Genomic DNA, 25,184 nt, shown 5'->3' with positions numbered 1-25,184 from the left:
TAAAAAACAAACAAACAAACAAATACTATGTCTGTGGCCTTGAGAACATTTGTGCCTTCATCTTAGCTCCACTCACCCCTTGGTGATATTAACTTGGTTCAAAATGCCATTTGACGTGAGTATTGCTTCTTGTTATAGGTGGCTTTGTGAATGCTTCAAACTGAAGAATTACAGCCTTTGGGAAGTGTGATGGATTTACAGGGGAAAAAATATTTATACACTCCCCGCAAAAGGTTCTTTGGTGGCACGGGAGGAATAAGGGTCAACATAGCTTGTTTGTCTTCTGCTCTGCAATTCTGCAGGTGCTGGATCATGATGTTTCAAAGGAAGAACCAGTCACCTTTCACTTCCTGGCCAAATTTTATCCTGAGAATGCCGAGGAGGAGCTGGTTCAGGAGATCACGCAACATTTATTCTTCTTGCAGGTACACCAGTCCATACTGTTCCCCTGATTATGGGTGAACTCGCTCAGGCATGGTTGCAGAGGCAGCCTGGACAAAACCCCTGGAGCTCACCAGAATAGCTTCACGATGTGAAAATGTTCTGCCTTTGGAAAGTCAGTCCTTTTGGTTCTATAATGGAAAAAATCTTTAAAATAGAACTATATTGAGTGATGGGAATTGGTGTCAGATGAAATTGCAAAAGTGTGATGGTGAAAGAATGAGTACAAGTTGCTACCTAATTTCAACTTCTTTTGAAGATAGATCTTGTTTTCTTCTCCCTGACTTGAAAGTATCTATACTTGATAGTTGCAAAGGAAGCCTAAAGAGTCTGGTAAAGAATAGTACTCCAGAAGTTTAAAATATGTTCTCGGTAAGGCAGGACTTCAGAATTCCAGTGACACCTGGTTAATCCCACAAATGTGGAACTTCAAACATCATGCTTTATGCTGCTCTTTGTCTGTAGTTGTTTTAGTTCTCCCTTACTCCCTCATAGATGACAAGCCCCTTAAAAAGCAAGGCTCACTGAGTGCACAACAGGTAAGTAATCACTCAACCCAATTGAAGAAATTAGGAAAGCCATAATTACAGGTTCAAAGACAGCTAGTTGACCTCTGAGGGCACGGTGAGGGGTGGGTAAGTGTGAGGATGCAAACCTTGTCAGTTTTGCTTGTGTCCTCACTGTTTGATCAGAGCACTTCCCCAGTTTGCATGGTTAGTTACAGTGATTGGCGCTGGAGCTGTTGTGTGCCCAAAGTGACCCACTGTCAGTAATGGAAGGGATAGCAGCAGGGGTATGCAATGCATGATTTCCCAGAAGTAGATGTATATTCTGTCATGTAGTACTTCTATAATTAGTTTGAGCCTCAGATTATTGCATTCAGGAAATATTAAGTTAAATGTGATAAAACCCCCCAAATAATTTTATACTGAAAAAAATAAGTGTGTTTGAGCCCTGGCCAAATAGCTCGGTTGGTTGGAGCATCATCCTGATTCACAGAGGTTGCCAGTTTGATCCCCAGTCAGGGCACATACAGGAACAGCTTGATGTTCCTATCTCTCTCTCTCTACTGTCCTCTCTCTTTAAAATCAATAAATAAAAAACTTAAAAAAAAGTGTGTATACATACATACTTCCTAACATTTTTCACTCAAAGGGAAGCCCTTCCCGTTTTTCTATAGTATGCCTTTTGTCCCTTTTGAAAAGAAACCAAGGGATTAGAAAATCACACTGCTTGAATGAAACCACATAATGATCTCCCAGGCCCAAGAATGTCCTAGTGTTGTAGAGATGTCTTCCTTGTAAGTGCTTGGAAGCAGGGCCCATCCTTCATGTGCCTTTGGCTTAATTTTCCCTCACACTGAGGTGTTGGAGTTGTTTTGTGGCTGTGCAAGGCAAAATTGACTACTTTCATGAATCTGGTGACTGTTGAGATCTGTGAGAAGGGAGTGGGCTTTCCCGTTGTGTTTATGTCGGTGTACCCCCACTTCATGTGGTTCTCTTGCCCCTGTGTCTAGAACGTCATCCACTGCACCAGTCTAAGAAATTAAGTGCAATGAGATATGTTAAGTCAACATTATGGCTTAAGAATTACATTTCCTGGACCTCACGTGTACTTAAAAGTTAAATCGATCACACTTTATTGCTTCCTTTTCCCTTAGAGCAGGCATACTGAAAGTGATGGTTTTCTTCCGCAGTCATAACTCAGTGGCCTTGCCGACTTTTATCTTGTGTTAAGACTTAAAAGTCGACTCCATTTCCTCTCATGCTGCGTGTGCTCAGCAGGGGACGAGGCTGCAATCACCACCAGAGCTGCTCCTGACTCTTCTCAAGTTCACGGCACTCCTCTGTAAGGGCCAGACGTTAGTCTCTGGTTTAACCATGAAGGTTGTTTTTCCTCTTCAGCGTTTTATCACGGACAGAACAGATGAGGGGTTTTCACCCGTAACTTAGCGGCTAAACTCCCAACCTATCTGCAGCAATAAAAAAATTGTACCTTTTGTCAGAAAATCATTAACAGACTATGTTGGCAGCCCTCATTAGAACAGCCTGCAGCCATCTGCTGTGACCAGCATTCACAGCTCACTTCCACTCAGCTGGTGTCATGTCTCCCTTGTCGCCCCTTCCAGGTAAAGAAGCAGATCTTAGATGAAAAGATCTACTGCCCTCCCGAGGCTTCTGTGCTCCTGGCTTCTTACGCCGTCCAGGCCAAGGTAGGCTCAAAGAAGAAAAAAATCATTTTTCCTGGACATTAACCCATGTCACAGGGTCATTCTTGTTTGTTGGGACTTTCTAGACTCCAGAGAGACTTTCCCCAGCAAGTAAGAGGTTATGGAACTTGTGTACTGGGGGAACCAAGTGTCACTGCCTCACTTCTGTCTAATCTTGTGAGGGTGTGTGTGTGTGTGTGTGTGTGTGTGTGTGTGTGTGTCTACAAAGAAGTTTTACATTTGTAACTTATAGAAAGATAAATTTTCTTTGTAATCTCAATGTGCACATGTGGTTCCTTACATTTACTGAGCCAACCTTTCTTTCTATTAACCAGGAAAAATGAATTGATGATCTCCAGTTTGGGCCAAATATAGCCTTCAGGTCAGGAAGGCCCAGGTTCTTATTCTAAACTCATCTTCTGAGGGCCAGCATCCCTGATGTGTGGGGACCTCATCAGAGAGTGCCCTGCTGCATCCACCCTGATGGCCCTGCCACCTTGCTTATGGCTAGTCACTGCAAGGCTCTTTGGCCCCCTGAGCCCCATTGAGCTGATTAGTAGAAAGGCATTCCCAGAGAAATCACCAGATTGAAAGGGGTAGGAAGGGGAAACCAGTGGGCTTGTATTTTTACCCTCCCTGTTTTGTTTTGTTTTTTTGTATTTTTCTTAAGCTGGAAACGGGGAGAGACAGTCAGACAGACTCCCGCATGCGCCCGACCGGGAGAGTCCGTACGGCCATTTCTCCATAGTATTACAAAAATGAGTAGGGCCTGACCTATGGTGGCGCAGTGGATAAAGCATCAACCTGGAATGCTGAGGTCGCTGGTTTGAAACCCTGGGCTTTCCTGGTCAAGGCACATATGGGAGTTGATGCTTCCTGCTTCCCCCCCTTCTCTCTCTCTAAAAACAAATTAAAATCACCAGGGGCGATGCTCTGCCCACCAGGGGGCGATGCTCTGCCCCTCCGGGGCGTCCCTCTGCCGTGACCAGAGCCACTCTAGCGCCTGGGGCAGAGGCCAAGGAGCCATCCCCAGCGCCCAGGCCATCTTTGCTCCAATGGAGCCTTGGCTGCGGGAGGGGAAGAGAGAGACAGAGAGGAAGGAGGGGGGGCGGGGGTGGAGAAGCAAATGGGTGCTTCTCCTATGTGCCCTGGCCGGGAATCGAACCCGGGTCCCCCACACGCCAGGCCAACGCTCTACCCTTCCTGTTTTTATAAGACCAATTACAGGGTCATTCCACGGGGCTTAATGTCCCTCAGATTTCTACTTCAATCACGGGTCACTTTCTTTTTTTCTTTTTTTTCTTTTTTTTTACAGAGACAGAGAGAGAGAGTCAGAGGAATAGGTAGGGAAAGACAGGAACGAAGAGAGATGAGAAGCATCAATCATTAGTTTTTCGAAGCATCAATCATTAGTTTTTCGTTGCAACACCTTAGTTGTTCATTGATAGTTTTCTCATATGTGCCTTGACCGCGGGCCTTCAGCAGATTGAGTAACCTTTTGCTGGAGCCAGCAACCTTGGGTCCAAACTGGCGAGCTTTGCTCAAACCAGATGAGCCCGTGCTCAACCTGGCGACTTCAGGGTCTCGAACCTGGGTCCTTCGCATCCCAGTCCAACGTTCTTATCCACTGTGCCACTGCCTGGTCAGGCTTCAATCACGGGTCACTTTCTTGTGGTCCATCTGCTTACTACATTTCATCACAGCATAAGGAGTCCCCAAATTAGAACACCTTGATCACTTTTGTGACTCTTGTGTCATCTTTTACTATTATTTTCCTTTCTAGTTAGAAGTGTCCGTACGGCCATTTCTCCATAGTATTACAAGAATGAGTAGGGCCTGACCTGTGGTGGCGCAGTGGATAAAGCATCAACCTGGAATGCTGAGGTCGCTGGTTTGAAACCCTGGGCTTTCCTGGTCAAGGCACATATGGGAGTTGATGCTTCCTGCTTCCCCCCCTTCTCTCTCTCTAAAAACAAATTAAAAATCCTAACATCTTAGTCTGTGTTTTGGGGTAGCTTAGTACAATTTTAGATCAAAGTCAAGAAGTAACTGGCCTGTCATTTGGAGGGAGAAAAGTCTCTACATGGTAGTCAGACTGACAGAAGCACTAGAGTCATTTGATGACTCATAATCGTATCATTTGATGACTCGTCTGATATTTGACGAGTATTCACTGGCCTGACAGGAGCTGTTGACTCTGTCACAGTACAGACACTAACACAAGTATCTGCCCTCAGCGGCTTGCCCAGGGTCATTCAAGCAATCTTGGGGTAAAGGTCAAGGCAGAATTCATGGCTTTGGGATTATATTTTGTGCCTCCCCTATTCCACTGCCCAGAAAAATGAGTAATTGAAAAAAAAACCCCAGAAAATGGGACTTGATTCAACAAAAGCATGTGCTTCCTTTTATGCTTTGATTAAGAATATTAATAACAGGAAAAATGTGTCCTTTCAATCAGAATCACCCTGACAGTGATGAAGCAGTCATTGTCACTCTCATTAAATCTGAGCACTTCCTGGCCCGGAACTGAGTTTCTTTTCAGCACGCTTCTCAGCTGAGAGGAGACCCAGGCTCTCAAGGACACCACCTCTCTTTGAAGGGCTTCTGTCTCAAAGGCTATGTTTTCTTTGCATAGATTTTGGGCCACAAATTCAAAGGCCACTTGTAGGGGGGGAAAAAACTTTTCTGGGAACCAGCACATGTTTGCTTAAACAGATTTCACTGGAGGAAAGCCCTACTAATTTGGGCCCTACTAATTTAGAGATGAAAGTGATTCACAGAGAGCATATGTGGTTCATATGGAGGAGGCTGTTCTGTTTTTTCCAGTGTAAATTCTCAGGCTCTCACAAATAAAGCTAATCTATGACTTCCAGCCTGCATTTGGGAAACTAAGGATTATTATAACATGCTCCCAGTTTCTCGGACTACTAGTTAATATTAAAAGGATATCTCTGATTACCATATTAATAAGGTCTTACATGCCTGTAGTGTTTTACAGTTTTATAAAGTATCATAACATGAATATTTCGTGTGGTACTCAGCATAGCCTTTGCCGTAAGCCAGGGCTTGAAAGTTTATGCCCTTTTATAAATGAGGATTTTAAGGCCCAGAAAGGAGTAATCATTTGTCCAGAGTCACAATAGTTTATGTTAATTCTTTTAAAAAAAATAGAATTTGGCCCTGGCTGGTGGCTCAGTGGATAGAGCATCAGCCCAGTGTGTGGATATCCCCTGTTCGATTCCCAGTCAGGGCACACAGGAAAAGCCACCATCTGCTTCTTTCCCCCTCCTCCTCCCCCTCCCCCTCCCCATCCTCCTCCTCCTCCTCCTCCTCCTCCTCCTCCTCCTCCTCCTCCTCCTCCCCCTCCTGCAGTCAGTAGCTCCATTGGTTGGAGCATGGCTCCAGGCGAGGCCCTGGGCACTGAGGATAGTTCCGTATCAGCCTCAGGCACTAAAAACAGCTCAGGTTTGGCCCCTAATGGGGTTACAAGTGAATCCTGGTTGGGGTGCATGAGGGAGTCTGCATCACTGTCTCATCTCCTCTCACCTAAAAAAAAAGTAATTTGTAGCCCAGTTCTAGATGGGCAGGATTTGAAGCAGAGTGGAACTAGAGAGTGAAGCCAGGATGAGAAACCTGGGGTCTGATCACTTAACTCAGCACCTTGCTCTTGCCCCTCACTGTCTTGTCCTTGAGGAAGGTTTCTGGGTAGCATGCACTGCCCTTCACTAAATCCCAGATTCGTTTATATGGTCATATTTATCCATACTTTTCAATAAATCATACTGGCTCCTTCCATTATGTTCAGTTTGTTTTCTTCCACAACTTTTCTGAAACGAAGGTAACTTCAGAATGTGGAGGGGAAAGCGAATCGAGCTCATTAACACATGGAATGTAATTATCCACAAATGTATTCATTACAGTGTTTTAGCTGTTAGAATGATATAGACACAGTTCATTCCGAAGCATAAAGAAACAATTATCCTCAAAGTATAAATACAAATATTAATCACATGGTTCAGTTAACAAGAACCACATTTCTTCGTTGGAGTTTGAGGTACATTTGAACCAAAAGTATGTGCTGGCTTTTGGGTTCAATCACATGGCACGGCAAACTATCTTGCAGTTTTAAGCCACCTGTTGGATTTTATAGTGACAATTTGGTGTTTGAAATGTGTTCTTATTAAAAATGACTTTACAAGAGAATGGTATATAGTTTATTAACATAGTGCTGGCCTCCAGACTCCTAGTTCAGACAGAAAAGAATGGTGGGAGAGGAGACTTATTGTTTCTAGATAAGTATCCTTTGATACAAATTAGGAACAGAGTGCCAAAAGGCAATTAAGAAGTTGAGTAGCCTAACTGGGTAGCGCCTTGGACTGGGATGCGGAAGACCCAGGTTTGAGACCCTGAGGTCGTCAGCTTGAGCGCAGGCTCATCTGGTTTAAGCAAAAGCTCACCAGCTTGAGCCTAAGGTCGCTGGCTCGAGCAAGGGGTTACTCTGCTGAAGGCCCGCAGTCAGAGCACATATGAGAAAGCAGTCAATGAACAACTAAGGTGTTGCAACGCACAAAGAAAAACTAATGATTGATGCTTCTCATCTTTCTGTTCCTGTCTGTCTGTCCCTGGCTATCCCTCTCTGACTCTCTCTCTCTGTCTCTGGGGGGAAAAAAAGTTGAGTAAATGTAAAGTATATATAGAGAGTGCAAGAGATGAGGCTGGAGATATCTGCAGGGGGCCAGATCATGAAAGGTCTTAACTTTGTCCTGTGGGTAATAAAGAGCTAGTGAAAGGTTTATATTTTAGACAGATTTTGAATGGCTTAGTGAAAGACATATTAGAGTGAGAGAAACATTTAGAAATAGGGAGACCTGTTAAAAGGCTATGGTAGTCATTCTAGAGAGAGACTGTTAGGTTTACCCCTTGGGCAGTGGTTAGTTGTTTAGGAGGAGGCTGATTTTTTAAAAAATCCAGGAGGTAAAAGTTGATATAAGTAGTGCTACACTCTGCGTATATTTTTTGCATATCCTTTTACAAAATGATATTTTCTCCCACTCAACAATGATTTTAAGCTATATCTATGTTTTACCTATAGATTTAGCTCATTGATTCTAACTGTATGGTAACCATGGATGAATAAACCTAGTTTGTTTATCCATTCGCCTTCTGAGGAAGAGGTAGGTTTAATTTCTGCATTTTCCCTATTATAAACAGTGTTTTACTGAAAATATTTTTATATGATTCCTTGTATAAATGTGTAAAAGCTTTTCCCCCTTCAGGTATATTTCTAGAAGTAGAATTGCATAAATATCCCTGAGTATAAGAACTTTTAAGTTTATAAGAAAAATACAACAGAAAAATAGACACAAAAGGTATGAACAAGGAGGTTGAGGGCATTATATTGAGTGGGACGCTTGAATCCATGTTAACATAATAAATTAAAAAATTTAATTAAAAAAAGGTATGAACAGCAGGCATTTTATAGAAGAGAAAATTAGAATAATCAATCAATACAAGCAGATGCTCAATCTCACTAGTAATCAAGAGAAAGAAAAATTAGAGCAACAATGAGGTAATATTCCAAACCCATAAGATTGACAAGGATTAATAAATCTATAAAAGCATTGTTTAAGCACATTTACTTGCTGGAAGGGACTGTGAATTGGCATAACCTCTGTAGAGTAATGAGTGAGGTAGGGACCAATTAGGTAAGGGATCACACCCGAGTTCTTGAAATTCCACTTTTAGGTGACTCTACTCCAGTGGGACTTCTGCACAATGTTAGCCTTTTCACTGAAAACTGTCAGTACAGATAGACCCATCTCATTTTTTAAAACTACTGAATAGTATTTTGTTAAAAGGAGGGGCTCTGGATTATTAATTATCTCTTTATTGGTAGATATTTAAGGTTTGTTTTTTCTTTCTATTTTTCTATTATTTAGACAGTTGTAGCGAACATCTTTGAATATGAACATATGAACAATATTTCTCTGATAGATACCAAGAAATAGCATGACTGGGTTGGGTGATAAGAACATTTAAAATTTAAATACTACTAAATGAAAGAAGCTAGACACAAAAGGCTATATATTGTGTGATCCGTTTATTTGAAATGTCCACAATGGGCAGATCCATAGTCAGAAAGTAGACTTGGTAGTGGCTAGGAGATAGGAGGAGGGAATTAGGAGTTATGCTAATGAGTATGGGATTTCTTTTTGGGGTGATGGAAATATTCTGGAATTAGATAATGGTGATAGTTGCACAACAGTCTGAATCTACTGGAAACCACTAATTATATACTTCAAATGGTGAATTTTATGTATGTAAATTTTATTTCCATTAAAAAAATAGATATGGCCAAATTACCTTCTGACAGTGTTGTCCTAATTAACTTCTAAAAACAGTGTGTGAGAATACCTGTTTTCCACATCCTCATGGATGCTATCAGTCTTTTACATTTTTGCTAATCTGATAGAAAAAATAGATGTTTTCAAGCTTTTATTTCCTTATTACCATTAGGGCTGAGCAGCTTTCCATAGATTTACTGGCCATTGTATGTCTTTCCTCTGTGAGGCAAGTGTTTATGACTTGCCCATTTTTCTACTCTATTGTTTATCTTTTTCTCATTGATTTGTAGGAGCTCCATATATGACGGCTATTAACCTTTTATTTTGTTTTGTTTTTACATGTCAGACTGCCAGTCTTTTTCTTTTTATGTTTTCAGTGACTTTTAGAATGGCTTCACCCACCATTATTATTATATGCATGTTCTTCTGTATTTTGTCCTGGTATTTTGTTGGATTTTAATGTATGGTTTAAAATCTTTAATCCACCTGCATTTTAGCAATTGGTGTGGGGGAGGGATCTGATTATTTATGCAGTATGTGTATTGACTAAATCTTTATGTTTTTTGAAATCCTGTTCAGAGTGTTTGGTCTAATTTTCCATACATACAGGCAGAGGAAAGTATTTAACATCTAGAAGGATATTAAATATCTCTGTTTAATGAAAGAATTGACTCCAAGAATCTTGTAAATGGTGAACTGATTTCTTGAGTTTAAATTCAATTGGTTCGCCTGACCGGGTGGTGGCGCAGTGGATAGAGCATCAGACTGAGATGCGGAGAACCCAGGTTCAAGATCCCGAGGTCGTGTGACCTGTGGTGGTACAGTGGGTAAAGCGTTGACCTGGAAATGCTGAGGTCACCAGTTCAAAACCCTGGGCTTGCCTGGTCAAGGCACATATGGGAGTTCATGCTTCCTGCTCCTCCCCCCTTCTATCTCTCCTCTCTCTAAAATGAATTAAAAAAAAAAAAAAAAAGACCCCGAGGCACCAGCTTGAGCGCAGGCTCATCTGGTTTGAGCAAGGCTCACCAGCTTGAGCCCAAGGTCGTTGGTTTGAGCAAGGGGTCACTCAGTCTGCTGTAGTCCCTCGGTCAAGGCACATATGAGAAATCAATCAATGAACAACTAAGGAGTTGCAATGAAGATTTGATGTTTCTCATCTCTCTCCCTTCCTGTCTGTCTGTTCCTATCTGTCCCTTTCTCTGACTCTAAAAAAAAAATAAATTCAATTGGTTTATATCAGGGGTGGATCCAGATTTTGTGGGGCCTGAAGTTTATATCACTTAGGGAGTCTTTTCAATGCAAGAATACAAATTCTGAGTATAAAATTAGGTGCAGAGACTTGAAACTTCAGCTTCATTAGCTTCACAGTAAATTCAGTCCTGGTTATATTATCAGAATGCATTTTGTACATAAAAGGGTGAGAAACAGCCATCTCCGTCTATGGTGGGGTATGACTTCCTTTAATATTCACCAGCTGCCACAAATTAAGGATTTTCTTATTCTTTTGTTTTTTTAAAGAGACATTTAAGACACATACATCAAGGTGCCTTTAATGTTGTAAGTGGCATTAGTCCAATGGCAGGTTCTTTCAGCGAGGTCTTTGCTGCCTCTGCATTGCTCAGACATAACCTATTTGATCTGATCCAGGGAGTCAGTCGTTGGGAGCTCAGTATGATAATGTGGATCGTTAATCTTACAAGCCTTCAGAACCTGAATTTACAACTCTAACTTTGCATATGTGCTTCCTTTTACATTTGAGTCTGATCAGCACTCTTGAGAGGCTTGCAAAAGCAATTTACAGGCTATTCTTTAGCATCCTAGCCCTTCAAAAGTCAGAGGGGCAGCCGGTGACCAGTGTCAATATGGAGGGTATCCATAATACATGACATTAACTACAAGTCAGACACTACGCAAAAATGCATACCCGGATTGTCTTACTACATTCTCATGACCCCTGTGAGGCAGGCACTATTATTACCCTTGCTTTCCAGATGAAGAGGCTGAGCTTTAGAGAGAGGGTTCCTCACTCAGGGCTTCGAGGGAATACTCTGCAGTCCCCACTTCAAAATCCTCTAAGACCAACACTGTCATTTGACCAATTAAAAAACACTCAGAGTTGCCCCTGGAGGCGTTGCAGACGTAGCTGCGGTGCCACGTCTGTGTCATCAGGTGGCAGAGAGAAGAGAGGCTTGTGTCTGCTAGCCTGGCGTCCTGGCCGTGGACGCTGGACGGTTGATGATAGTCTGACACCGAAAAACAAAACAAAACACTCAGAGCCGACACAACTTGAATTTTTATCTTTTCATTTTATTTTACTTTATTTTGATTGGTTAGAGAGAGAGGAAGGGACAGAGAGGGACAGAAACATTGATATGTTCCTGTATATGCCCTGACTGGGTATCAAACCTGCAACCTTAGCATATCATCAGCACGATACTCTAACCAACTGAGTTACTGTTGGGCAAATGAGTTTGTAAAATATGATTTCCGAGTTTGCTCACTTTTTTTGTTAAAAATGGCACTGCCCAGGTGAATGGTGCTGCCAGCTGAAACTGCTAATTACCTTCCTGCTTGGGAAGGGCCATTGTTATGCTATTGTTTGCTGGAGGAGGGGTTTTTCTCACCAAAAGTTTAGAAAGGAGCAGGAGAAGGAGGAAAAAGAAGAAGAAGAGGAAGCCAAGAGGGCAGGGTGCTAAAGGAGAAGCCAGTTTGTGCAGAGAGAAGGAGATGGGGAACAGAGATGAAGGCTTTTGCAAGCTCTGCTGAGACTGGTGGGGCCTTTGATTCTAGGGAAAACTGGAGAAGATTATCTTGGTTGTGGAACTGGAGAATGTGTGAGTGGCTTTGGGAGCCCAAAGTGAACGGGAAGTGTTTTCCCTATGTGTGTTTACTTGCCAGCTGGAGTGAGGCTAGAATAAAGAAATGGCCCACCATTTTTTGGCTCCACTGTTTCTTTACCGTCTGCCCAAATCTAATGGGAACCTGCATGTGCATGGCTGCGATGGTGGTGACTACTGGCCATATAGCTACCCGGCCAGGGCTTAATTTCTCTTTGAACATTAGGTTGTATTGAGCCCACTGTGTCAACCATAGTTTTTTAAACTCTACAAGTATAATTTCATTTAATCCCCATAGGAGTCCTATAAGATAAATACTATTATCTCCATTTTACTGATGAGAAAATGGAGAAACAGGTTTTTCAACGTCACAGCTAATAAGTGAAAGTGCTGGGATTGAACCTTAAGCAGCCTGGCTATGCACGTGGCAGCTGCCTCCTGGGACAGGACCGTTACAGCTTGGAGTTACTGTCTTACCACATCCCAGACCTTCCAGAGATCAAGACAGACCAGATTCCTCCAAGGTTTTAAATGGAGATATGCCTAGACTGGGTTCCAAAATCTGTGATATTTTAAATGTTTAAATTTTGGCAAATTAATTCCGTTAACACTCAAAAAACAATGCAATACCATTCTGCTATTCATAAGATAATTATGAGAGCCATAAGAAATATTAATTCATGGGGCCTTTTTAGTAGGGTGGTGTGGGAATGAGGCACGATTCAAAATTGCTGACGAGTATCTCTCAATCCCATGAGTGTCGGTTGTTCAGTGTATGACTTCTTTTGGAAAACATACCAGGAGTCCAGTTTGAGGCTCTTGGGAAATGATAGGGTGGGCTACATCCTGACCCGACTTAGTCGTATACAGAGTCAACAGCCTTGTGCCTGACCTTTCTTTTTTTTTTTTTCCATTGTTGATGACTAAAAGGATAAGTGTTTAGAGAAGATGCTACTAAAATACCAAGCTTTGTTGGTTTAGTCAAAAGAAAAGCTACCAGATGCTGATTGACAAGAGACTGTCTTTGCTTTTTTTTTTTGTATTTTTCTGAAGCTGGAAACAGGGAGAGACAGTCAGACAGACTCCCGCATGCGCCCAACCGGGATCCACCCGGCACGCCCACTAGGGGCGAGCTCTGCCCACCAGGGGGCGATGCTCTGCCCATCCTGGGGATCGCCATGTTGCGACCAGAGCCACGCTAGCGCCTGAGGCAGAGGCCACAGAGCCATCCCCAGCGCCCGGGCCATCTTTGCTCCAATGGAGCCTTGGCTGCGGGAGGGGAAGAGAGAGACAGAGAGGAAGGCGCGGCGGAGGGGTGGAGAAGCAAATGGGCGCTTCTCCTGTGTGCCCTGGCCGGGAATCGAACCCGGGTCCTCTGCACACTAGGGAGACTGTCTTTGCTTTTATAGTCTCTATGTTTCATAATTAGTTTCTGTTTTTAAAATTCCATCTTTTTTTATTATTATTATTTCCTGGTCAGATTTCAGTTTCCTGAGAAAGAAAGGGATTATTTTTCTTATATCAGAAAATAAATCTCCCAGTTATTATCCTGGAAGAATACATTAGAATGCAAGGTCCATTTCTGGTCCTACCAGTGACTGGCTCTGCAGCTTTCGGAAAGCCAGTTAACCTTTTACTCGTTTCTTTGTCTGAACAATATGAATGACAGTGTTGGAATCACATTTTTCCAAACATTTCAGAGCCTTGAGTAAAAGGTATTAAAAATACTGCCAGCATTTTCCCAGCTCCCACCTCGCAAATGGCTCTAGTTAGCAGCCACTTAGGAGCATTTGTAAGTAAGGCTCTCTTATCACACCTTGCTAATCGCAGCTATCACAGTTGTGTTTTGTTGTTTCATTTCAAAAGCCAATGTTTTTGTAGTGTCTGCTTTCTTTGCTGGTTAAAAAACCACAGCTCCCTTTCCATACAAATGTCACATTCTCGTTTGCACATCACCCATAGGGAGTGTGCAACTCTGTTTATAGATATAATCAGCTTTGTATTTTCATTCAAGGATAACAAACTAGCAAGGTTGAAATGTTGACTTGTCATTGGAATTGAATTGTTCCCTGGAGCTGGAAGGGAATTGAGACTGATCCAGCCATTCAGAAATGACAGTTGTCTTTCAAATCTCAATTGCTTTACTCCCCCTTTCTTCTCTTTCCAGTACGGTGACTACGACCCCTCTGTTCACCAGCGGGGATTTTTGGCCCAAGAGGAATTGCTTCCAAAAAGGGTAAGAAGTCAAATTCCTTGTTTGGGAAGACATAGCAGATGTGTGGTCTACAAGAAAGCTAATGGAAGGACTCAAAGGGATAGTGGAAGTATGTGGCAAGAACATTATTACAAACGTTTTGCAATCAAGCTTGAATAAAGCATGCAGAATTTCTATTAAGAATATTAAAAGGCAAAAGATAGTGGAATTAGTTTGGGATTGCCAGAACAGGCATGGCCTGTAGGTGGTCCTTTCTTTAAAGGTGGGTGAGCATCAGTGTGATTCCCAAGGAGTGTGGAGCAGCATGTATTCAGCCCAGGACCAAGCTGCTAGCAGCTGCACAGGGTGGACAGGAGATGAGTTAGGAGGAGTGGGCATTGTAGTTTTCAATCCTTGGTGGTATTCATCTTGTTCATTAGCCACAGAGGCAGGCCCTCCCTCCCTTTTGCTGCCTCTGATTTTATAGCTGTACTCACCCATCACGTGTAATAAAGGCCCGTTCTTCATCTTTCCCTGACTCTACCTGCTCCTTTGATGGTTTCTGTGCAGGCAGAGGCAGCAGCACACACAGCCTGTCCAGCCGGCAACCCCAAGATTAGTGAGCACGTCTCCTGACCGAGGTCTTCCCTCTGGGACGTGCAGCCCAGGAAACAAGGGGTGCACCTAGGCCTGAATGATGGAGCCACTTTTCAAGTTGTGACTCAAACTGAATGGGGCTTGTTTACACGCCCACCCCTTGTGTGACTGTCTCCCTATACATGGCTTTTTAAAAATAGCTGTGCACAATTATAAAAATGGCAAACAATGCCAAAACTTTCTTTGTGTGTGGGTTTTTATTTTACTTTATATTTTGGTAGGTAATAAATCTGTACCAAATGACTCCAGAAATGTGGGAGGAGAGAATTACAGCCTGGTACGCAGAGCACCGAGGCCGAGCCAGGTGAGGCTGCTTCATTTTTAGTTTACATTGTGTTTTTTTTGTTGTTTTTTTTTGGTGACAGAGACAGAGAGAGACAGATGAGGACAGACTGACAGGAAGAGCGAGAGATGAGAAGCATCAATTCTTTGTTGCAGCACCTTAGTTGTTCATTAATTGCTTTCTCATATGTGCCTTGACCGGGGTTACAGCAGAGCGAGTGACCCCTTGCTCAAGCCAGCGACCTTGGGTTCAAGTGGTGAGCCTTGCTCAAACCAGATGAGCCTGCACTCAAGCTGGGGACCTCGGGGGGTTTCGAACCTGGGTCCTTCATGTCCCAGTCTAACACTCTACCCACTGCGCCACGACGTGGTCAGGGTGGTTTACATTTTTATTATTATTATTATTATTTTTATTTTTATAAGACTGACAGGCCCTGGCCGGTTAGTTCAGTTTGTTAGAGCATCATTCCAAATCACTAAGGTTGCAGGTTCAATCCCGGTCAGGTCACTAAGCAACCAATGAATGCACAATTAAATCGAACAATAAATGAATGCTTCCTTTCTCTCTCTCTTCCTCTCTGTCTCTCTAAAATCAAGCAATTGAAAAAAAAATAAGACCTACAAAACAGCTGGTAGTAATGCTGGTGGTGGTCAGCTTTGGATGTATCCTTTTCCAAGTGCTGTGGGCATGGGTACTCACTGCCTGTCAGGAGGTGCAGACCTACTGTATTCATTGGTAATTTGGTTTCATTTTAAGAATCTTGTTAGATATTCCATAGCTTTTGCGTCCATTTCTCTACTAATGGCATTTGGAGTAGCTATAGATTTTTCACTTTTATAAAACGTTCTGCAGTGTATACCATCTTATATCACTATATAATGGTATGAGTGGTTCTGCCCATAGATTCTTTTTTTTATTAATTGATTGATTATTTTTGAGAGAGAGAGAGAAGCATTCATTTGTTGTTCCATTCAGCTGTGCATTCATCGGTCACTTCCCATTTGTGCTCGGACTGGGGATTGAAGCTGCAACCTTGGTGTCAGGATAATGCTCTGATGGAAGCCAGCACCTCCCCATAGATTTTTTTTCCCATTGATTTGAGAGAGAGAGGAAAAAGGAGAGAAAGAAAAAGAAGCATCAACTCGTTCCACGTTTTTATTGTGCACTCATTGGTTGCTTCTCATGTGCCCTGACCAGAGATTGAACCCACAACTTCTGCATGCCAGGTTGACGCTTTATCCACTGAGCCACCTGGCCAGGGCCCGCCCATACATTCTTTAGGAGAGTTGCTGAGTCAAAGGATGTGAATATTTTCAGTTAGGACAGGTGCCACCAAATTGCCCTCCAAAATGGTTGTGCCTGTTTACATGCCCGTCAGCAGTGTACGAGAATATCTCCAACCCTGTTCTCTCCCCAACAATCTAATTTTTATAATCTAAAAGTTAAAAATTTGTACCTTAAATATTAATTAGTATTTCCCTGATTACTTTAGGAATTAATCATCTTTTCATTCACCTTTAACATTTTTTTCTCTTCAAATTAACTTCCTATCACACACATTTTAAAACTTTAAAAAAAGTATAACATGCCAACTGAAAAGTGGATGTCATAAATGAACTGTTGGATGAATTATCACAAAGTGAAAATACAGTATAATAATAGATGATAAGATAGCACATGACCCCATCAATCTCCCTCCTTATTTCCCATAAGGAACCTCTCTCCTGATTTTGAGCTCCCTAGATTAGTGTCGTCTATTTTAAACTTTATATAAATGCAGTCAGATAGTTTCTATTTTTTGTGTCACTTCTTTTACTCAGCATCATATTATGAGATTTAGGTTTGTGGCATATAGCAGTTTTTCTCATTTTCATTGCTGTGTAGAATTCCACTGTTTTTTTTGTTGTTTTTTTTTACAGAGACACAGAGAGAGTCAGAGAGAGGGATAGATAGGAATGGACAGAGATGAGAAGCATCAATTATCAGTTTTTCGCCTGACCTGTAGTGGCACAGTGGATAAAGTGTCAACCTGGAAACGCTGAGGTTGCTGGTTCAAAACCCTGGGCTTGCCTGGTCAGGGCACATATGAGAGTTGATGCTTTCTGCTCCTCCCCCCTTCTCTCTCTCTCTCTCTCTCTCTCTCTCTCTCCCTCTCTCCCCTCTCTATAATGAATAAATAAAATCTTTATATAAAAAAAAATTAGCGTTTTTTCATTGTGACACCTTAGTTGTTCACTGATTGCTTTCTCATATGTGCCTTGACCATGGGCCTTCAGCAGACTGAGCAACCCCTTGCTCGAGCCAGCGACCTTGGGTCCAAGCTGGTGAGCTTTGCTCAAACCAGATGAACTTGTGCTCAAACTGGCGACCTCAGGGTCTCGAACCTGGGTCCTCGGCATCCCAATCCGATGCTCTATCCACTGCGCCATCGCCTTGTCAGGCTGAATTCCACTGTATTAATAAGCCACAAATTATCCATTCTGCTGTTGATGGACATTTAGGTTGTCGAGTTGTCTCCTGTCTTTTGCTATTACATATGATGTCACACAATTTTCCAAAGTAATTGTACCAATTTATTCAATACATCCACAGTGTATGTCGTTTCTAGTTGCTGCACCTGCTTGGCAACACTTGGTGTCCTCTCAGGTTGAATTTTTTAGAATTCGTTTGAGAACATTTTGAGATCAGATATAAGAGAAGGCGAAGTCATAGGGAGACTTGAGTTAAAATATTTCAATACTGTACCTATCGGGAAGGTTTTCTTTTACAAGTCATTGCTACTTCAAGAGCTTACTTTAAATTTGAATGACGTGCCTTGGGTTTTATAGGCCACATACTCTTTTTTTTTTTTCTTCAAAGTGAGAAGCAGGGAAGCAGAGAGATAGACTCCCACATGTGCCTGACCGGGATCCACCTGGCAAGGCCACGAGGGGGTGATGCTTGGCCCATCTGGGGCATTGGTCTGACCGGAGCCATTCTAGCACCTGAGTTGGAGGCCATGGAGCCAACCTCAGTGCCTGGGCCAACTTTGCTCCAATGGAGCCTTGGCTATGGTAGGGGAAGAGAGAGAAAGAGAGAGGAGAGGGGGAAGGCTAGAGAAGCAGATGGGCGCTTCTCCTGTTAGCCCTGGCTGGGAATTGAACCCAGGACTTCCACTTGCTGGGCCAACACTCTACTGCTGAGCCAACCTTCCACATACTCTTGCCCTAACCTTCCACAACATCCAAAGAAAGTCAGGAAGGTAGCTCCCAGAGAGCTTGCAGAAAGAGTTGTTACATTACCAAAACCTTTTGCCTGACCGGGAGGTGGTGCAGTGGATAGAGCGTCGGACTGGGATGCTGAGGTCCCAGGTTCGGAACCCCAAGGTCGCCAGCTTGAGCAGGGGCTCACCAGCTTGAGTGCAGTGTTACTGGTTTGAGTGTGGGGTTATAGACATGACCCCACAGTTGCTGGCTTGAGCCCAAAGGTCGCTGGCGTGAGCCCAGGGTCATTGGCTTTAGCAAGGGGTCCCTGGCTCAGCTGGAACCCACCGGTCAAGGCACATATGAGAAAGCAATGAACAACTAAGGTGCTACAATGAAGAATTGATACTTCTCATCTCTCTCCCTTCCTGTCTGTCTGTCACTGTCCCTGTCTCTCTCTCAAAAAAAACAAAACAAAACCTTTTAAGTGAAGAAAGCACACAATTAGATAAAGGAACGACTTAAAATCTGAGCATTCAAATCCATTTGAGCGGAGAAGATAACATACCACATGCTTTTCTGGAATTACCAGACGGGTGTCACTGTTTATCAAGGGCAAAGCATGAAATTGAAGCCAAGAGACACTGTAATGAATCTGTTCTCTTGTTTTTATGGGAACGGGACATTCTGCTTGACCTAGTTGTCTTTAACAGACTTAGGGTTAGGAAGCGCTCCGCTGATACATGCTCTGGCTGGTGTCTTCCGGTGGGTTTGAATGCTCAGCTTGGCGTGCGCCTGCCCTCCAGTTCTCTCCCTTAGCTCCAGTGACAATGTCTCCCATTTTCTTCACAGGGATGAAGCTGAAATGGAATATTTGAAGATAGCTCAGGACCTGGAGATGTACGGCGTGAACTACTTTGCAATCCGGGTGTGTTGAAGCTTCTTCTAGTTGCCTGTGTCTAAACAGAGACTGAACCAGGGGCAGGCTCTAAAATGGGTTACTTTCTCATTGGGAGGGGAGGCTCTTTCACAGTTCACTGGTGAGGAGGAGAAAGGGAGAGGGTCTTATAGCCTCATTTTCTATTTTTGGACTTCAGTCCCATCCGAGGTATCAATTGAGCTTGGGAAGAGGCGGGTGCGGGAAGGTTTGGGTTGGCCTGAGCTGAGCAGAAACCTGTTTGAACGCTCCCAGTGCCACATTTGATTATTTCTGTGCTCTGTGAGATCTGGGTGCCCCGAAGCACCTGTGAGTGCTGCCTTCCCCAAGGGCACAAGGAGAGTAAAGCTGCTTTTATATATTACTGATTTGTTTGGGCGTGGACTTTTGTTCTCACTAGCAGGCTAATTGGTTTTCTAATCAAATCATAAATACTCCACTGTCCTCTGGGAACTCATTGCTTCTGCATCCAATAGGCATTTGTTTTCAGTCCAATAGGCATTTGTTGTCAGTCTGGAGGTCGGGCCTTTCCAGTCATTCTTTGGAGGGTTCCCTGCTGGACACAGCAGGAGGCAGCTTTCTCCAAAGGAATTCATGCAAATTTGCTAACTTCGTTCCTTGCTAGCTCCAAACTATAGAAAAGCAGACATTAAAACAACCATCACAGTATGGTTTGCGTTCCTTTTTTTGGGTCCCTATAAATTTTATATTAAATTTGAGCGAATTGGAACACATTTAAAATATGATCTGTTTTCTAAATATAAATTCTTAAATGGATTATTTTGCTTAAGATAATGCTCGCTGACAAGTTAGGTTATGTCATATAGTAAACCAGTGCCTAAAAGATTTTCTGTAAAAATGCAGAAGATTTCTAAAGTTTTATCAGTTTGTATCTGCTAATTGTTTGCTTTCTTTAGGGTCAGGCTAATTGAACACCTTTCTGTGGTTTTGTCAACACAATTCCTCTTGCTCCACATGCCCACCTAGATTCTAGAAAACTAGTGTTTCACAATCTTTATTTTCTTTTTTAATTTTATTTATTTATTTATTTTTTGTATTTTTCTGAAGCTGGAAACGGGGAGAGACAGTCAGACTCCCGCATGCGCCCGATTGGGATCCACCCGGCAAGGGCGGATGCTCTGCCCACCAGGGGGCAATGCTCTGCCCCTCCGGGGCGTGGCTCCAATGGAGCCTTGGCTGCGGGAGGGGAAGAGAGAGACAGAGAGGAAGGAGGGGGGGATGGAGAAGCAAATGGGCGCTTCTCCTATGTGCCCTGGCCGGGAATCGAACCCGGATCCCCTGCACGCCAGGCCAACGCTCTACCGCTGAGCCAACCAGCTAGGTCCTCACAATCTTTAAAAAAGTTTCTGATAGCCGTCAGATACTGTGTTGTGTGTGTGGCTTCTCATATTATGCAATAGACAAAGCTAATGGATGTTTTAGTCCTTTGTGTTTAAGTTCTTGAAATGTCACCATCAACTAAGGAACACACGTGCTTAAAACAATTCAAAAGGGGATGCTTGAGTCACCATCTCTCTCTCCTTGAAATATTGGAGTTGTAATGATAGGATAGGAGATGGAGGGTGGAATCCTTATTTTAAAAGAAAGCTAAACGAAATAGTCAGAAACCTAATAAAAGATCTCATTTTCCAAAATGTACCATAGATTTTCAAAGTACGAAGCCTCACTTATGTTAACATGGTATGTTTAAGTGCTTTGCAGCGGAGCAGAGGAATCGCTCTTGTGGTTTGGTAGTAACACCTGACTTCAAGGTGTTAGAAAGAGAAAAAAAAAATTATCTTGGAGCACTCACTTCTCCATATGACACCTGCTGTTAGGTTGATACTTTTCATCAGGGTCTAAGCACCTTCTCGGATTGCACATCTGTTTTCTTGCCCTTGAGTCTTGGTTTAGTTTCCTTGTTGTCAGCAAGGGGTCACATGCTTTAGGGCCTTGTGCAGGGAGCTTCTTTCTGCTGTCATTACAAAGGCCAGACCACAGTGCAGGGGGACAGCCCTGCAGCATGAGGTTGTGGCCTCCAGGTCCACAGCTGGGCCAATGATGTGGAGGCCCAGGGCACTTGCTCTCTGGCTGCTCTGACTGCTGACCAGGACTGCCATCAGAAGTGTAGCATATGGAGAGTCAATTAATTAAACTTTTAAACAGCCTCATTGAGGGATATATTAATAATTTATATAGAATTCATTTTGATATATTTTCCCAACATTTCATAAAAAATTTACAACATAGAGGAAAGTTGAATTTTACAATGAATACTGATATAGACCCACTGTATAGATTCTACAATTAACATTTTACTATACTTGCTTTATCACATTAAAATACATTTTAACATTTAATAAAACCATCTGATCCCAGCACTTAGAATTCTCTTTCTGATAGTCCAAGTCTTGTCTTTTAACATAAGAAATGATCAATCCTACCAATTTGCATTTTGCATCTCTGATAATCTGATTATTTAGCCATTGAGCCAGTGACAGCAGCCTCTAGTCGTCCCTCTATGGGACACACAAGTCACAAGAGTGGTATAGTTTTGTCTCCGTCTGCCCTGGTTCAGCAAGCCAGAGGTCCTGTGGATGGTTACCGGAGAGCTGTGACTTCTGTTGGGACCTGTTGAAACTTGTCATATGTCACAGTGTGTTCCACGTCCTTTGGGAAGCTGAACAAAACCTCGAGCCTCCTCTGGAGCTAACAGTGGCCGTTCTCTGTTGAATCTGCAGAATAAGAAGGGCACAGAGCTGCTGCTTGGAGTGGATGCTCTGGGACTTCACATCTACGATCCTGAGAACAGGCTGACTCCCAAGATCTCCTTCCCGTGGAATGAAATCCGAAACATTTCATACAGCGACAAGGAGGTAGGACATGTCTGTGCTGCAGACGCGCCCGTGGCCCAGCAGACGGCCTTTCCCATCTCTCACCCTTGCTGAGGTGTCCCCAGCCAGACTTCTCCTGTTGTCAGGAAAAGAATTTCATTCCCAGGCTTTGCGTTTTGGGTTGTTGATTTTTATAGTATTTATTAGACCACTGTTGGCATCCTGTTTTCAAAGCGCGTCACTAACCCCCACTCGACTAACAAGGGGCCAGGAAGCTCAACCTTTCAGGACTAAACCCCAAAGAACAGTAAACAAGCCAGAATGCAACCCTTTCTTATCACTTGGCTTTCTGTTTCTAGTTAAGTGTGGTATATGTTAAACCCTTTCTCTGTGTCCAATGCTTGAGGCATATGGTAAGTGTGTGTCTATGTGTGTATGAACAATGATATAAATAATGATATTAAGCTAACCTGCTTACAAGAATTTGAGAATAATTATGTTTAAATTACTTAGATAAACACACTAAGTTAGAATTCAAATATTTCTACACAGGACAATGACCTTTCCCAAACACCGTAATCCTACATTCATTTGTTTATTCACTCTCCATTCTTTGTTAATTTTAAAGGAATTATTCATCAGCTTTGTGTTAGATTTCGCAGGGGAAACAAAGATGTAGAGAATCCTGTCTTAGCCCTCAAGAAAGTCATAGTTGAGTGAGACTGGGCTGCTCTGGTCAAAGCTGCAGGGCGAGGGACCAATGGTGGTGATACAGTGCTTTCCCACGCACAAGCATTTTCGGCCTGACTTTCATGCGGTCTTCCCAGGAGCGCCGCTGTCAGCGCAGAGGCCGTGTTTGGGTTATCTGTGTCACATTAGAGGAAGCAGAGATGTAGAGAGATCAAGCGATCTGTGTCTGGGGAGTAGAATTGCAGGGGCTGAGCTCCAGCTTCCCTGAAGCCACATCACAGGGCACCAGGCAGAGGACAGTGGGCCAACAGAGCTCAGGGTCGTATTGGTGCCGTACAGCCAGGACGCGGGGTGTGGGGTAACAGTGACAGCTAATGTTGCCTGCGGAACCCCGTCCCTTAGGCAGACTTCCTGTTTTCTCTCTCCTCGTAGACAAGAACCACAGGCTTCTGGTTTCTACTACAGGCTTGAGATCTACTCAGCCATAAAACATTCTGACTTTCAAATTTTTTTTTTTTTTTTTGTATTTTTCTGAAGTTGGAAACGGGGAGAGACAGACAGACTCCCGCATGCGCCCGACCGGGATCCACCCGGCACGCCCACCAGGGGGTGATGCTCTGCCCACTAGGGGGCGATGCTCTGCCCCTCCGGGGCATCGCTCTGTTGTGACCAGAGCCACTCTAGCGCCTGGGGCAGAGGCCAAGGAGCCATCCCCAGCGCTCGGGCCATCTTTGCTCCAATGGAGCCTCGCTGTGGGAGAGGAAGAGAGAGACAGAGAGGAAGGAGAGAGGGAGAGGTGGAGAAGCAGATGGACACTTCTCCTGTGTGCCCTGGCCGGGAATCGAACCCAGGACTTCTGCACGCCAGGCCGACGCTCTACCACTGAGCCAACCGGCCAGGGCCTGACTTTCAAATTTTTGTAAGTAGCCCAGAGATCAGCATTTAGATATTTATTTTTTAAATTACTTAAGTTGTAAGCTCCACATGACTTAAAGCAGTAGGTGTTACCACGGTATCGTAGTTTTTCATTTTTAATTTTACAAACTTCTGTTTACTGCACACCCACAAATTTGTGTGCTAAAGGCTCCCAAAACGTTCATTCTTCCAGAACCCAAGGATTAAAGTCTCCCTTAGTATTGCCTGACAAAATAAATTCTAATATATCCTCTCCAGGGGCAGGGGGCCATCATGTTTTATCATGTCAATAACTCGCACAGCAGGAGGACCCCAAGCTGACTTGACATAATAGGAAGTAGTCTAAGTAGTTATGTATGACAGCTGTGCTGTCAAAACAGAAGTGTTGGTTTATTTTAAGTGATTCATTGATTCTTTGTGTGCACCCTGGCATGGCGTAGAGCCTGTGGTTTCCCCACGACTTGCGGTTTCCTGCTGACAGCTCTGGGATTTGACAGCAAGGCCAAAAATAAGTTCATGAAATTCACAAATAGCAGCCTACACAAGAGCAAGCTCACTTCTAAGTTAATTTGACCAGAAGCTAAACAAAGGATCATTTTCTGTCCTCATTGTGCTAACCCCTTGTTGGACAATATAACATAAGAAAGAAATACCTAAGTATATACCTTTTAAAATGTATTTGTCTACTTAGCAGTTGTTTCTTGGGAATGGATATCCATTTTTTAAGTGTATCTTTGAAACTGAGGATCTGTCTGGTCTTGTCAGGAATGGTTGAAAATAACAGCTGTCACTTGTTCTTTATGTGCTGCTCTGCTTAGTGCTGTGGCCCTGAGTTCTTCCACTAAGCTACCATCCTATCCTTGTTATTCATCTTTCTCTCCCCTCTGATTTCAGGAACTATGTTTTCCTTTTCCACTACAATCTATTCGTCTTCACACTTTACTATATTCCTTCTGTTACCAGCTTTCATCTAATAATCCCTGTGTTCGGAAACCTGGAGTGACACCTTGTATGCTGTCACATTGAATCTAAACCCGTCTGTCTACTCCCAGCCCACCTCACCACCCCCAGCCCACCCCTGCCTTCCTCCCAGTCTAAGTCCAGAGTATCATCTTAGTCATCAAAGAGCTAATTACATCAAAAACACGCGCACGCATGTGCGCTTATAATTCACTGCGGGTTAGGGCCTGTGCACCAAGAAGCCAGGACAGCGCAAAGCCTTGAGCTGGATCTTTGCCAGTGTGGTTGCTGCTTTTGTGGAATCCCCCAGTTGGTGGTAACATTTGAGTCTGTCAAACTGAAACTGTCTCTGCTTCCTTCTTTCAGTTTACTATTAAACCATTGGATAAGAAAATTGATGTCTTCAAGTTTAACTCCTCAAAGCTTCGTGTTAATAAGCTGGTAAGTTGAGATCCTGGTTTTTATTACTGACAGCTATAGTTTTTCTGCAATATTGAACCCCCATTTTGGAAGAGTATCGGATTGACATCTTGGTACATGCTTGTACATGTTTTTCTGATAGGCCTTGAAAGACTTCTTTTCAGCTTAATCTAAAGAGTCAAACCTAAATTTTATGATGAAGAATTTTAAAAAATTATTTCTATTGACGTACTTCATACATATAAAACGATAAGTATAATGTGTATAAATAAAGGGTATAA

At 43.1% G+C, this 25,184-nt stretch overlaps 1 protein-coding gene and 1 non-coding gene across 5 annotated transcripts in view; both read left to right on the top strand.

Annotated features, from left to right (window-relative positions):
* Positions 1-25,184, top strand: part of NF2 (NF2, moesin-ezrin-radixin like (MERLIN) tumor suppressor) — a 76,892-nt gene that overhangs the window by 27,757 nt on the left and 23,951 nt on the right. For all 4 annotated transcript variants that reach the window (XM_066260192.1, XM_066260189.1, XM_066260190.1 and 1 more), the window contains exons 3-9: positions 303-425; positions 2,570-2,653; positions 13,999-14,067; positions 14,904-14,986; positions 19,000-19,075; positions 21,826-21,960; positions 24,850-24,924. In XM_066260192.1, coding sequence (XP_066116289.1) covers positions 303-425; positions 2,570-2,653; positions 13,999-14,067; positions 14,904-14,986; positions 19,000-19,075; positions 21,826-21,960; positions 24,850-24,924 — 645 coding nt within the window. The remainder of the gene's footprint in view (positions 1-302; positions 426-2,569; positions 2,654-13,998; positions 14,068-14,903; positions 14,987-18,999; positions 19,076-21,825; positions 21,961-24,849; positions 24,925-25,184) is intronic.
* LOC136327574 (small nucleolar RNA SNORA17) lies at positions 11,110-11,245 on the top strand. Its single transcript, XR_010729762.1, has one exon. It is a non-coding gene; the product is annotated as a small nucleolar RNA SNORA17 (small nucleolar RNA).

The sequence above is a fragment of the Saccopteryx bilineata genome, chromosome 2 (genome assembly GCF_036850765.1).
Source record: "Saccopteryx bilineata isolate mSacBil1 chromosome 2, mSacBil1_pri_phased_curated, whole genome shotgun sequence".
Lineage (NCBI taxonomy): Eukaryota > Metazoa > Chordata > Mammalia > Chiroptera > Emballonuridae > Saccopteryx > Saccopteryx bilineata.
This window is presented reverse-complemented; position numbering and strand designations above follow the sequence as displayed.